Here is a 14,889-nt window from a genome sequence, read left to right on the forward strand (position 1 = left end):
TTGTTCCTCATTACTGAGGGTTGTGACCCTTGTGGAAGCAATGACTCTTCTTCAGTTATTTTTCGACTGCGCTAACCACCGAGGTGCCTGCTACTGCCTTAACTTGATCGGTCTATCGTATGAGAATCTTCATCTCCCTCTCTTCTCCTGCAGGCTACCGATCACATCCAGTCGTTCCAGGCTATCTTCATTGCCACGCGCAACGGAGAATTCGTTGTGTACAGATATTGGCCAGAATCTAGCCATCCATGTGTAGTTCTTAGCGAATGGTTGGTGTGTCTAGCTATCCTTGGATTTCGGAGCATGCGCCTCCAACACCACATTTCGAAAGCGTCATTTTTTCTCCTTTCTGCTGTTTTTATGATCCATGTTTCAGCAGCATAGAGAAGAATGGAGTGGATCAAACTCCTGACAAGCTTTATCTTGGTGTCTTCCCAGATTTTGTCTAGCTTAGACATGGCACTTTTGGCGATGGCGATACGACGTCTGATTATTTCCCATTCACAACCTAATAAAAATAACCCAATAATTAAAGAACCCAGACAGAAGTCTTTCAGGTGGTCTTCCACCTGGAAGACCTCCAAACCGATGGTGTGACAGTTTCCAGTCCACGTCACAAGAGACGGATAACGGAACATACAGATATGAGGATCTATATTGAAAGGTGTCACACCGCATGCCCAGATCTGATACAGAAGCATCTGGACTTCCTGACAGATCTGCTCTTGCAAAACAATTTTTTAAAACTAAGTTGCGAAATTGATTGAAAATGTGAAACAATATAAAATTGTTTCCCGATTATACTGTGAATTTATATTTAAAAGCTTTCAATATCCCTGTCGCTACCAATCTAAATAAATACAAGTTTGTAAATCCGTCACCAAATTTTCTAGAAGTACCCCGATGTAGGCAGTAAAAAGGATTAGTATTTAGTTCAGCAAGTCAGCTAGATCCGATTCCGACCCGACATTGGCCGGTACACAGACGCCCACAACCCCGACCAGCACAGCAGACAGACACAAAATATTGCAAAGATATTTACAGAGAATGGTCAGTCATCGCATTATCACTCAACCATCATTCATATTTATTTCCACTCAACCAATGATCTATAAGAAGGAAAAAGAAGAAGATTTTTTGTAGTTGACACGTTGAAGCATCAGAGTGATTAAATTCATCTCCTCTTCTCACCATCGATCTCCCTAATTTAAAACAAAAACTCGAAGACAGGACATTCTCACGACCCTGTATCAGATCCTCGTACATTATGCACAATCCACTCCATACTGCGAACTAACTCCTCTGCCTGTAAATGACTTCGTTTTTAATGAGGAACATTACTTTTATCTCAGCCTGTATGTTCAACTGAGACCAGGGCCGCACTAGGGGTTGAATATAAAAATAAATTGAAATACAATTCTAAACCTTGTATTTAAAAAAAATATTTATCTGACAATATTTCGATTGTGTCCAAATACTTGTTCACAAATCTGGATTATCTCCAATTAGGATTTTTTTTTTCATACATAGATGGCTATTGTGAACTCGCGCATACTGTGATTACGAGTTTGATCGTTATATCCAGAAGTTTCAAGAATTTCAGTAGTGTGGTAGTCAATCATGGGTAGATTGGTGGTGCACGTATGCAAAGCGATCACTTAACCAAGCCCATGGCGGTCGTTAGTCCTATAAATGCCAAGACTTCCATCTTCTTCTTCATGTATGTTGAGATGTAAAAAAACAATGTAATTTTTATGTTATTTATAACATCTTCTCTAGCCTTCTGTTATACGGCACTGCATCGTATTAAAGCAGTGTTATCTTGATCGTTACTTACATGAAAGCAAGACGGTCACTCCTGCGCATCAGAGACCAGTCCAGGATAATATTAAATAAATATTAAAGTGTAAAATCATAAATATTTATTTTCACCCAACTATAAAGAACATTAAAAATATTTTTGCAAAGACTCACCAAGCCACCTGGTGTGGCTTGTCGGTGGAGTTCTTTTTACATATATTTTTATTGTTTTATGTCCATTTTAACCCAAAAAAGTACACACAAAAAATTATATGAACATTTTACAATTTTCATAGAATTAACTGTTGATCATTTACCCATTCCTTTATTTTGCCTTTGTTCCATATTTTATTTTGACCTCTAACATCCGTCGGCAACATTTTAAAATGTTTGGAACGATATATTGCAGTGTTCGACTCCCATATTTACTGTTAATTCTTGGGACTATCAAACCTTCTTTGTGTGTAAATCGTGTATCATGATTGTGTACTAGAAGATTTCGATATTTTTGTGTAGTTTGTTGTTCAACGATGATACTCATCCACAATATTCCACATACCAGAAGTAACTTTATATGTTTAAATATCAATTTTTATTTGGATTGTCCCTTTGATGGTATTTATGACTGGGTACAATTTTTTGATTATGGAATATTGCAGATTTTGAACCATATATTCTGGTTATCGAAAGCCCTAAGCCGGGTCTGCAGCACTCGGAGCCCGCTGAGGGCGATGCGCCCAATCCGCCCCGCCGGTAATTCACCCCAAATGCGAGGACGGAATTAAACTGTGAAAATTTAAACACCAGAAATATTTGAGAACCGCTGGGGAAACGGTGTTAACATGCCTGACGTCAAAATTCTACCTGTCTAGAAATATAACAGCACCTAAGAGCGCTTGTAAAGCTCTCCCACCGCATGCCCTGATCTGATACAGAAGCATCTAGGCTTCCTGACATATCTGCTCTTGCAAAGCAATTTTTTTCAACTAACTTGCGAAATTTATTGAAAATGTGAAACAACATAAAATTGTATCCCGATTTTACTGTACATTTATATTTGAAAGCTTTCAATATACCTGTCACTGCCATCTAAATAAATACAAGCCAAAAGCACAAGCCAAACATCAGTTATATCATGCTAATCGGACTGCCGGACAGTAAAATTCCGTGTACACGGAATTTTACTGTCCGGCAGTCCAGTTAGCATGATAAAACGGATGATTGGCTTGTGCTTTTGTCCGTCTTTCTTCATCTTAGTTCATTATAAGACAAGACGCCACAAGATGGACCCCTAAAAATTAAAAAATGTAGACCTTGGGAGACCTTGAGAGAGACAAAGTGTGTAAAGTGATCACTTAAAGCAGCCTATGACGGTCGTCAGCCCCGTAAATGCCCAGACTTCCATATTCTTCTTCATCTTTGATGAGACTACAAATATTTGATTTTAACAGTAAAAAAAATCAAATAGCTGAAATTTAAAAAAGTTTGCAAATATCGTAGTCGTACAGGAAAAAGTGACCAACTAGCAAAACGTAAAATGTTCAGGAGGGCCATTTAAGTCACTTTTGCTTGGCAACAAAATAAACATCAATGCAGTTAGTCATTTTTAAAATCCAAGCAATAGCAAGTTTCAAATCTAATAATTTATGTTTTAAGCACTAACTTTGTGATTTTTCCATTTTTTAAACAAAATGTAACAAAATTAACTTTGTTTTAAAATCACTATAAAATTAAGGTTATTTTAAAACAAAGTAACATTATAATTATAAGTTTAAAATCCTTTGTTTTTTTTTTTCACGGCAATTTTTTTAAGCTAGTAAGTATATCAAACAGTCGATGATAACTTTTTTGTAAAAAAATGCACTTGGTTACTTTCTCCCGTATGCCGGAATAGACTGATCCAAAGATCTATAATAAGAAAAAAGGAAAAGAAGCTGATTACATTTTAGGGTAAAAAGTCTAAACTGTAAGAATCCATTCAAAACAATTCATTAATGTCCGAATGCTTTTTCAAATTCTTTTATCAGCATTTTTTCACCCGGTATCAGTTGAATACTTGATAGACCCAAAGTACGTAAAAACGGTTTCATTCGTGCCCCACAATTCTGTTATATATTATTCAACATAGCCAGAATTCCAGTGCCTTCTATATTTGATTCGTATCCTTTACACTACACGTTTTTGTTTTTTGAGATAAAATAATGATGATAAATTATAATTTATCAATTTCAAATTAATGTTTTACTTTGTATATAATAATAATAATGATAAATAAACCCTTTATCCGCATCCCAATGGTGCAAAGGGCACTGCGTCATATAAACGGAATGTTATTTTGATCGTTTACACATGAAGGAAAGGTGATCAGCCCTCCGCTTTAGGTACCAGCCCAGGGTAATATTGAATAAATATGACAGTGAAAAATTCACTTATATTTATTTTACCTCCCTTGGGAATCGAATCCGGGACCTCCAGAACAGTAGCCGAGCGTGCTGACCATTACACAGTGGTATTTACTAAGTAAAACATTCATAAAAAATGAATAGATCTTACCAAAAATTGACTGCCGAATCAATTAATAAAATTATAATTTATATATGAAGCACTAACTTTGTGATTTTCCCTTTTATAATTAAAATGTAACATCCTTTAAAATCATTTTAAATTTATCGTGATTTTAAAATAAAGTTACTTTTTAATTTGAAAATAAACAGTTCACGCATTCAACACCTACTCTAGGCAAATAGAAACTGATGAAATACAAATGCTTAGGCCTGTATTTTTGATTTATTAAAAAAAATCAAGAGAAATATTTGTGCTTTTATTATTTACAAAAATACAATTCCATACTATTTCTGTGAGCCTAAGCGGCTCATTATAAGAAATAGGTATCAAATTATGATAGAGTTGGTTCGAACCGAGAAACTCTGACTTAAGAGTCCGCGATACTAACCACGGGACCACAAGCTGACACTATTATTTTATTGAGATCTTAACATAGATGAAGAAGAATTTGAAAGTCTGGGCATTTACGGGGCTAACGACCGTCATAGGCTGGTTTAAACACACCAATTATAATTATGTAACATTCACCAATTATATCGTAATTGACAACCACACTATTAAAATTCTTGGAAGTTCTATATATATATATATATATATATATATATATATATATATATATATATATATATATATATATATATATATATATATATATATATATATATATATATATATATATATATATATATATACATATATATATATATATACCGTCCGCCTCCGTAGTGTAATGGTCAGCATGCTCGCCTACCGTTCTGGAGGGGTTCGATTCCCAGGGGGGTTTAATAAATATAAGTGATTTTTTCACTCTAAAATTTATTCAATATTACACTGGACTGGTACCTGAAGTGGAGGGCTGATCACCTTTCCTTCATGTGTAATCGATCGAGATAACACTGCGTTTATATGAAGCAGTGCCCTATGCACCATTGGGGTGCGGGAAGGGATTTATATTATACTGTATATATATATATATATATATATATATATATATATATATATATATATATATATATATATATATATATATATAAATATATATATTTATTTATATATATATATATATATGTGTGTATAGAACTTCCAAGAATTTGAGTAGGTCGTATTGAGTAGAAGTTATTTTTTATATCATTATTTTTTTAAAATTTTAATGCTAAAAACAATATGAAAAATAAAACAACTCCTATAATTGGAGATAATCCAGATTTGTGAACAAGTATTTGGACACACTTAAAATTTTATAAATTTATTTTTTTATTTGGGTGGCACTGGAATAGGCTCTAACCCGGATACGCAAGTATAGCAGCTTCCAGCATATTTATTTTACATACAGAGCGAACACAAGCAAAATAAAGTATCACGTTTATTTTATTATTCTTAAAGTTTATTTTTTTACACGCGTCGCTGTGCCTCAGTATGATTAAATGGGAAAGAAACAAAATAGAAGGCACACATTTCTAACGTGTATAATATAATTCCACAAGGCTTAGTACATAATACTAATACTTGAAAATGTAAAAGAAAAACACTTGTTTTTTACCTAACTAATTAACTAACTTACCTTCACGCCGCTTCCCCGCAGGGGTAGGCAGAGAGAATAGAACGCCACACCACTCTGTCTTTGCAAACATTCTTCGCCTCTTCCACGTTCATGCATCTCCTCTGCATGAACGTGGAAGAGGCTCTCTCTAACCTGACCACTTTCAAGTATTTGGCATACCTGATCGTGCCATGTTTTTCTCGGTCTTCCTCTGCTTCTTTTCCCAACTGTTTTTTTACCACTTGAGTTTATTTTATTATAACGAGTAGTTTCGAAAGCTATGTTTCCATCCTCAGTTCTAAATATAAACTTAATTTGTTTATATGAAGACTTGAAGATGGAAGCATAGCTTCCGAAACTAGTCGTTATAATAAAATAAACTCAAGTGGTAAAAAACAAGTGTTTTTGTTTTACAATTTCACCATGCCTTACCACAAAGTCAATGCCGAAACAATAAATAATAAATAATATACATATACAAACTTTTATGACATCTCATCATAGATAAAGAAGAATATGGAAGTCTGGGCATTTACGGGGCTTACGACCGTCATAGGCTAGTTTAAGTGATCACTTTAAACACGTGTAACATCCACGAATTCTAATCATGAATGACAACCAACACTACTCAAATTCTTGGAACTTCAAAATATAATAAATTGATTGAATTCAAATCATAGTGTTGGAATTCACTAGAAATTTACGAGAGACATCTATATTTTTATTTATTCAGCTTCTTTTCATCTCACCAATAGATGCCTCTAGTGAAATTCGAGTGATTCAAGGATAATGTTTCGAAATTGGATCATATATATATATATATTTATATATACATATATATATATATATATATATATATATATATATATATATATATATATATATATATATATATATATATATATATATATATATATATATATAGAACTTACAAGAATTGAGTAGTGTGGTTGTCGATAATGCGTAGAATTGGTGAATGTTACACATGTGTAAAGTGATCACTTAAACCAGCCTATGACGGTCGTGAGCCCCGTAAATGTCCAGACTTCCATATTCTTCTTCATCTTAATATGAAAATTAACTCCTTTGATTGAAGAAAATCCAGATTTGTGAACAAGTATTTGGACACACTCAAAACGTTGTAGAGACATCTATTGTGAGACGAGAGAAGCTTTTTACTAAGCAGAAACTCTTCCTTTCTTGAATGTTTTCCGCAGATACTTTGTAGCACATTTTATAAATTTATAAAATGAATAAATTTTTTCTTTAACAAAAAATTTAACCTACCGGTTTCAACAAGAACCTTGTCATCATCAGGGTTTATTTAATTCTAAAACATTAAAATACTCTCACCAAAAATTATTAATGGCTATTATAATTATTATTAATTATTTAAATGTGAGAGTATTTTAATGTTTTTAATGTTTTAGAATTTAATAAACCCTGATGATGACAAGGTTCTTGTCGAAACCGGTATGTTAAATTGTATTAATATTTCTTCTTCTTCAAACGCTCATCCGCACCTCAGTGGTGCATAGGGCACTGTATATAAACGCAGTGTTATCTTGATCGTTAATACGTGAAGGAAAGGTGATCAGCCCTCCGCTTCAGGTACCAGTCAAGGGTGATATTAAATAAAAATTAGAGTGAAAAAATCACTTATATTTATTTGACCCCCCCTGAGAATCGAACCCGGGACCTCCAGAACGGTACTGACCATTACGCTATGGAGGCGAACAAAATAAACAAGTGGTTTAAACAAAGTTAATTACTTTTATAAAGAAACTCTTCCATTTGTATGTGAGGTACGAGTCCTGGATTAGGCACATTTGGAATGTCTGTAATCGGTTCATAGTGCTGATATCGAGGGACCACGATAACTGCATAGAAGTGCTAAATATTAAAATTTAATTAAGAAACGGTTGTTATAAGATTGTCTGGAGCTATTAAAACGCAAAAATACTGTCAGGAGAGCGAGTATAAAATATTAAGACTGTTTTTTCTTTATAACTGACATTTATTCGCGTCGACTATAAGTGGACAAACATGCCCCTAGTACTCTTATAAGAGTATAATCATCTTCCATTTTAGACGAACCCGCATAAAAAAAACCCCGCCTTGTTACGTTTGGTTGAGGTTTTTTATCGACTTTTTTACTCGGACCCTCCTAAAATGGCGACACTTGAGGGACTGGAGGTGAAGTGCTAGCTACATCCTCGTTTGCACGGTCGTCCAGTGGTTCTCCATCGGCGGGGAGAGAAAAAAACTGTCGAGTTATAATCATAATAATAAATTTGGATAATTCATATAGAACATTTCGAGTGTGTCCAAATACTTCAGAAATCTGGATTATCTCCAAGAAAATGATAATTTATAAAAGAATTTCTGTTCAATAAAAAAAGCTTCTTTTCATCTCACCAATAGATGTCTCTAGTGAAGATCTAGAAATTCAAGAACAATGTTTCAAAATTGGTTCATATCAGTCGTCAGCCCCGTAAATGCCCAGAGTTCCATATTCTTCTTCATCTTTGATGAGATGTTAAAAAAACATTTATATAGCGCCATTTTCGTAAAATATTACCTAAAGGGCGCTTCACTGTTCACGAGTGTGTCCAAAGTTTGTGTTAGTGGCCAGCACGCTCGGCTACCGTACTGGAGGTCTCGGGCTCGATTCTCAGCAGAAGGGTCAAATAAATTTAAGGGTTTTTTTCACTATGATATTTATTCAATATTATCCTGGACTAGTGCCTGAAGCGGAGGGGTGATCACCTTTCCTTTGTTAACGATCAAGATAACACTGCGTTTGTACGATGCAGTGCCCTATGCACCATCGGGTGTGGATGAGGGCAGACGCCTGGGTGAAACTGACATCAAGAGTGAGGTAGAGGAAAGGCAATTGAGATGGTATGGGCACATAGGACGTAGATATCTTAAACGTATTGTAAACCAGGCGATGGCCATGGATCTTCCTCGAAATACGTCTAGAGCAAGACCAAAAAATTCATGGATGCTACAGAAGATGTCATGATTTGAAGGCATGACCTAGGTGACGTTGTACGAGTATATGATAGAAAGACCTACAACCTGAGAACGAGGAGAGTTGACCCTAACAGATGACAAAGACGATAAGTGTATATGGACCAAATATGAAGGAGAAGTGAAGAAAACCCAAACTCGTTCACAAATTTGGATTTTTTCCACTTCTTCTTCTTCCTAGTTCAATCCCAACTTATCATCTTTGCGGACCGTTGAAGTCAGCTCCCCTCGTTCTCAGGTTGTAGGTCTTTCTATCATATACTCGTACAACGTCACCTAGGTCATGCCTTCAAATCATGACATCTTCTGTGGCATCCATGAATTTTTTGGTCTTCCTCTAGACGTATTTCGAGGAAGATCCATGGCGATCGCCTGGTCCTTCTGTCATATACAACGTCACCAAGGTCAGTGTTCCACGAACTTTTTCTATTCAAGGTAATCCTACCAGGTTAAGAAATTTCTGAGGTGCATATTTACCATATTATGGTAACATATTTAACATATTATCTTTAATCCGAAATGTGAGCCTACTTAACTAAGCACAGGCAATCAAAAATTGTGTCATTTTCACAAAACTAGACTTTTTTCCGCGGTACACCAGTGTGAAAACACTTTGCGAAACAATGACCAAGGACATGCCTTCGTATCATGTTATCTTTCTGTAGCATCCATGATTTTTTTTCGACACACTCAAAATGTTGGGAAAATATAACAAACTGTTTTCAAATTTTGGGAATCACTGTCCTTAGGGTGGGTACCGTGAATAGGTAGGCACTCGCGCCCGGAGGTTGCCAAGTCACTTAATAACAAAAATCTAATTTATCAGGGGTGTCGCTTATTTTATGATTTCACGACAAAGCCTTGTCGTTGTTTGGCTCAACATCCCACTCATATTAAATGTTCGAATAATTCTTCAACAAAAAAAATCGAAACAAGTCAGCATACTTGGCTACCGTACTGGAGGTCCTGGGTTCAATTCCCAGGATAGGGTCAAATGAATAAAAGAGTTTTTTTTTTATTTTACCCTGGACTAAAAAAACGATTTAAATCCTTAGGTACTGTTATACGTTTTTGTAACATTACCTTACCTTAACTCATTTTCTTATAGTCACATATCGCTCACTCCTTTCAACAACGTCATTTATCAAAAAACTTGATTTTTCAGGAGATCGTTTTTAAAGTTTAAAAATACAATAGAATGTATTGAAATTGAATATCAAGCCACTTATTGAACTTTTTACTGTGCAACAGATCTTTTTAGGTAAAACCTGAATGTTTTTTCTCCATTTGAAAAATATTTTTTATATTTAAAAAAATAGTGAAACAATACCTTTTCTTCAAAATGCAAAAACAACACTTTCTGCCCTGTAGCGGGTAAATATTAAGTTTAAAAAATGTCGCTTTTGCTGGGATATAGTACATTTTCTGGACATTCTGAAAACATATGATTTGAAAATTTATGATTTTTGATAAATGACGTTGTTGAAAGGAGTGAGCGACATGCTACAGTACATTATTTTTAGTAATTTCTCGGTTAACCGGTAGTCACGAAGTAATATTTTCTAAAGTGGTATTACACAAAGCGAACGATGAACGATAAGGAGAGTGTTATATGTATTACCATACCACAAAGTTTAAAATGCTTTTAATATGTAAAATAAAATAAGACTTACCTAATATCAAGCAAAACGCTATCCAATATGGCGGCATTGGTTATAAATAAATATAACTCTTGAAGATGTGGCTCGTCTTGTCGTCGAAACGCCTCAAATTTTCGTCGTTAATTAAAGAAAAAAATAACTGAAGCACTTAGCATGCGCTGAATTCAGCAAGCGCAACCATTCGAACCCGGAAAAACATCATCTTCACACGATTTTCACAAAATGTTTAATATTTTTAATAATGGACTTGTACACTTTTCGCTTCGCGCCGTATTCATAATGAAGACCAAGTTTTTTTTTGGTGAAAACTAATTTAAAATAAAAATATACGAAATGTCAGTCTCTCGACTCGACAGCGTTGATAATTATTTTTGAATGGGACAGTTTCGCAGCTAAGCTTATTTTGAATCGAGACAACTTTTCAGGAAAAACACTTTTCTTTCAGAATCTTTCAGGATATTTGAAAAGTTTCATTTAAATTATTGGGATTGCTTGTTTAACGAAACTCTAATAATAACTATATTTATATATATTGCTTCGACCAGCTATCTCGATGGTGGAGGATGTCTGAAACAAAAGAAAATATAAAATTAGTTGAATTCGTATTTTAAATTATTTTATTGCTTAAAATAGTTACAAAAAAAAATTAAAATATGAGAATGAAATAAAATACATTTTTTTAATATCTTAACAAAAAACAAAAAAGGAATAATAAATAAAGAATTATTTATGAGTTATCTTAGTCCCCTAGACGACTCGTGTTTATACTCGCTTGTCTCAAAGCGAGTATAAACATGAGCTATGCGTAAATGTTACACACAAATATAACAGTATATACTAACATTTACAAAAATAAATTTCCTACGATTTGATATTTTTAATTTATTTTTACCGTTTTGAAAATTACTATTTAAAAAAAAAAACACATTAAAAACATTAAGTATATGCCTAAAATTTTCACTCATGAATTAAATGAAGTAATAGTTACTTTAAACATAAAGAGTAAATCCACTCACGAGTAGGCAAAGGCTATTAAACTTAAAAAGTTGAAGCCTGAGTAACATGATAAGCGGTGTTGCATAAGCCATACCTAGATTTCAGAGTCACTTGGACATTAGGTAATTCAATTTTTTTGTTTGTTTGTAACAATATTAAATGATTTTTTAAACCCCATCAACGTACATTTAAAAAAGTATATGTACATTTTATGACTCTATGTATATGTCCGCCTCCGTAGTGTAATGGTCAGCACGCTCGGCTACCGTTCTGGAGGTCCCGGGTTCGATTCCCAAGGGGGGTAAAATAAATATAAGTGATTTTATCACTGTAATATTTATTCAATATAACCATGGACTGGTACCTGAAGCGGAGGGCTGATCACCCTTTCTTCATGTGTAAACGATCAAGATAACACTGCGTTTATATGACACAGTGCCCTATGCACCATTGGGGTGCGGATAAGGGTTTTATTATTTTATTATGTATTATTAGGTATTTTATTAGGTATTATCATTGGGTGAAAAAAGTTTAATTAAAATAAATTTCGAATAATTTCCCCAAAACTTATAAGTATAGAACAAATAATATAGGCTTTAAAAAGTGCACCGCAAATGGAATTTCGACGGTAGGTTTTTTATTTATTTTTTCGACGTAATCAATACGATATTCGCTTGAGGGTGATAAACACACTACCCTCGGGAAAACCGCCCTCATTTCGGGACGAAAAATATATAATATTTTACGTATTTACAGCGTTTGGGGTGGAGAGTTCCCATATCGATATTTCCCAAAGGGATTATCTTAAAAATTCGAGATCGCTTTTTGAAAAAACCCACATTTTCAGTATCGAAACATATCAATTCGATTTTGGTAGCCTTCAAAAAAGTATGATATGAAAAAACCGCTTCAATAATTCGACGCTCCAATGGAAACCGTTTTCACTATTGTATATGGGTTAGCATAGAGGACTGCGATAAAAAAATATACTGGCCAAACTGGGAGAAGTCTAAGAATTAGAATTAAAGAACATCGTCGTGGACTAACAAGTAATTATTTTTCGGAATTTGCAAATCATATCATGGAAACTAACAACTCATTTGACTCTCATACGCTTCAATTATTACACTCTGTTACAAATAAAGGTCAAGTCATAATTTAGAAAATTTAGAAATACATAAAAATTCAAATTCAGATAAAACAATAATCAAATATAATAATAATAATAATAAAACCCTTATCCGCACCCCAATGGTGCATAGGGCACTGCGTCATATAAACGCAGTGTTATCTTGATCGTTTACACATGAAGGAAAGGTGATCAGCCCCCCGCTTCAGGTACCAGTCCAGGGTAATATTGAATAAATATTACAGTGCGAAAATCACTAATATTTATTTATTTGTCCGCCTCCGTAGTGTAATGGTCAGCACGCTCGGCTACCGTTCTGGAGGTCCCGGGTTCGATTCCCAGGGGGGTCAAATTAATAATATACTGTTTCAAAATACGTCACCATTATTATCAATGTTTCCTTTTACAAAAAATGTTGTTCCTTAACCCCCCTACCTATATTTATTAACCTATATATATTTTATTCGTTAGTTTTAATTTGTACCAGAAGATGAAAACATCTGTCGTTTTCGAAACTAGTCGTAAATAAAAATATAACTCAATTCAGTAGATTATTCAAGTGTTTAATTTAATTAAAATAGCATAGAGGACGTCACACTTGAAGTCCAAAATATTATATGTGTACTGTGATCTATGAAAAACGAAAACCGTACTTACTCGTTCACAGATAAAACTTTTTTAACTTTTAAGTTTATCCCTATATGTAGGCACTTGACGTATATCTTTTTTTTTCACTTAACAGAAAAAAAAATTTGGGTCCAAATAAAGATTTCCAATATTAAAAACCTTTTTTTAATTAGCAAAAACTTTGTATCTTTGTATACCGCAGCTGTCTGATTCACAAATCGCTCACTCCTTTCAAGAACGTCATAAATCAAAAATCGACAATTTTCAGTTGTGCATGTTTTCGGAATGCAAAGAAAATGTTCTATATCCCAGCAAAAGAGGCATATTTTTAACTTAATATTTACCCGCTACAGGGCAAAAAGTGTTGTGTTTGCATTTTGAAGAAAAGGTATTGTTTAATTATTTTTTTAAATATACAAGTTATTTTTCAAATGGAGAAATAACCTTCAAGTTTTACCTAAATAGATTTGTTGCACTGTTCAAAGTTCAATAAATGGCTTGATATTTATTTTTAATACATTTCATTTTATTCTTAAATTTTGAAAACGATCTCCTGAAAAATCAAGATTTTTGATATATGACGTTGTTGAAAGGAGTGAGCGATGTGTTTACCATCATCTATGATAACGAAAATACATACTTGATCACAGATAACAGTTTTTTTTTTAACTTTTGGTGTATCCCTATATAGGTATAAACATATATATCGCTCACTCCTTTCAAGAACGTCATAAATCAAAAATCGTCAATTTTCAGTTGTGCATGTTTTCGGAATGCCCAGAAAATGTACTATATCCCAGCAAAAGAGGCATATTTTTAACTTAATATTTACCCGCTTCAGGGCAGAAAATGTTGTTTTTGAATTTTGAAGAAAAGGTATTGTTTAATAATTTTTTTAAATATACTAAATAGTTTTCAAATGCTGAAACAACCTTCAAGTTTTACCTAAAAAGATCTGTTGCACAGTAAAAAGTTCAAAAAGTGGCTTGATATTTTGTTTTAATACATTGCGTTATATTTTTAATCTTTAAAAACGATCTACTGAAAATCAAGTTTTTTGATTTATGACGTTCTTGAAAGGAGTAAGCGATATGTAAGCACATGATGGATATCATATTTTTCACTTAACAGGAAATAATGTTCAAATAAAGATTTCTATGATCAAAAATCTTTTTTTTATTTGTAAAAACATTGTATCTTTGTAAACTGCAGCTGTCTTATTCACAAATGTCAAATACAATTGACATACGATGCCATGTGTAAAAAATTATAACATATTCCGAAAGGGTGATAAATTTTGCGCCAACCTTTAATAACTTTATTACATAGTTTTGGTTAAAGCTCATATGACCAAATGAGTCGTATGATTAAATTTATTCATTTCCATTTAACCAGACCGAGCCACAGCAACATATGGAAGCCGTATAGGGCTGATATGTTATTTAAAAAGTATTTGTAAAAAAAAATAATCTGTACATTGAAACCAGTCTTATTTTTCCAATATGTGATATATCAAAATCCGACGCAAAGAATAT

At 33.5% G+C, this 14,889-nt stretch overlaps 1 protein-coding gene across 1 annotated transcript in view; it reads right to left on the minus strand.

Annotated features, from left to right (window-relative positions):
- LOC148309212 (uncharacterized) overlaps window positions 1-14,889 on the minus strand; it is a 128,974-nt gene that overhangs the window by 60,124 nt on the left and 53,961 nt on the right. Inside the window, exon 2 of the mRNA XM_088260464.1 lies at window positions 10,615-11,169. Coding sequence (XP_088116590.1) covers window positions 10,615-10,651 — 37 coding nt within the window. The 5' untranslated portion in view covers window positions 10,652-11,169. The remainder of the gene's footprint in view (window positions 1-10,614; window positions 11,170-14,889) is intronic.

The sequence above is a fragment of the Brachycentrus maculatus genome, unplaced genomic scaffold, assembly GCF_059751285.1.
Source record: "Brachycentrus maculatus isolate JH-2025_06_01 unplaced genomic scaffold, ASM5975128v1 h1tg000136l, whole genome shotgun sequence".
In the NCBI taxonomy this organism is placed as follows: Eukaryota; Metazoa; Arthropoda; class Insecta; order Trichoptera; family Brachycentridae; genus Brachycentrus; species Brachycentrus maculatus.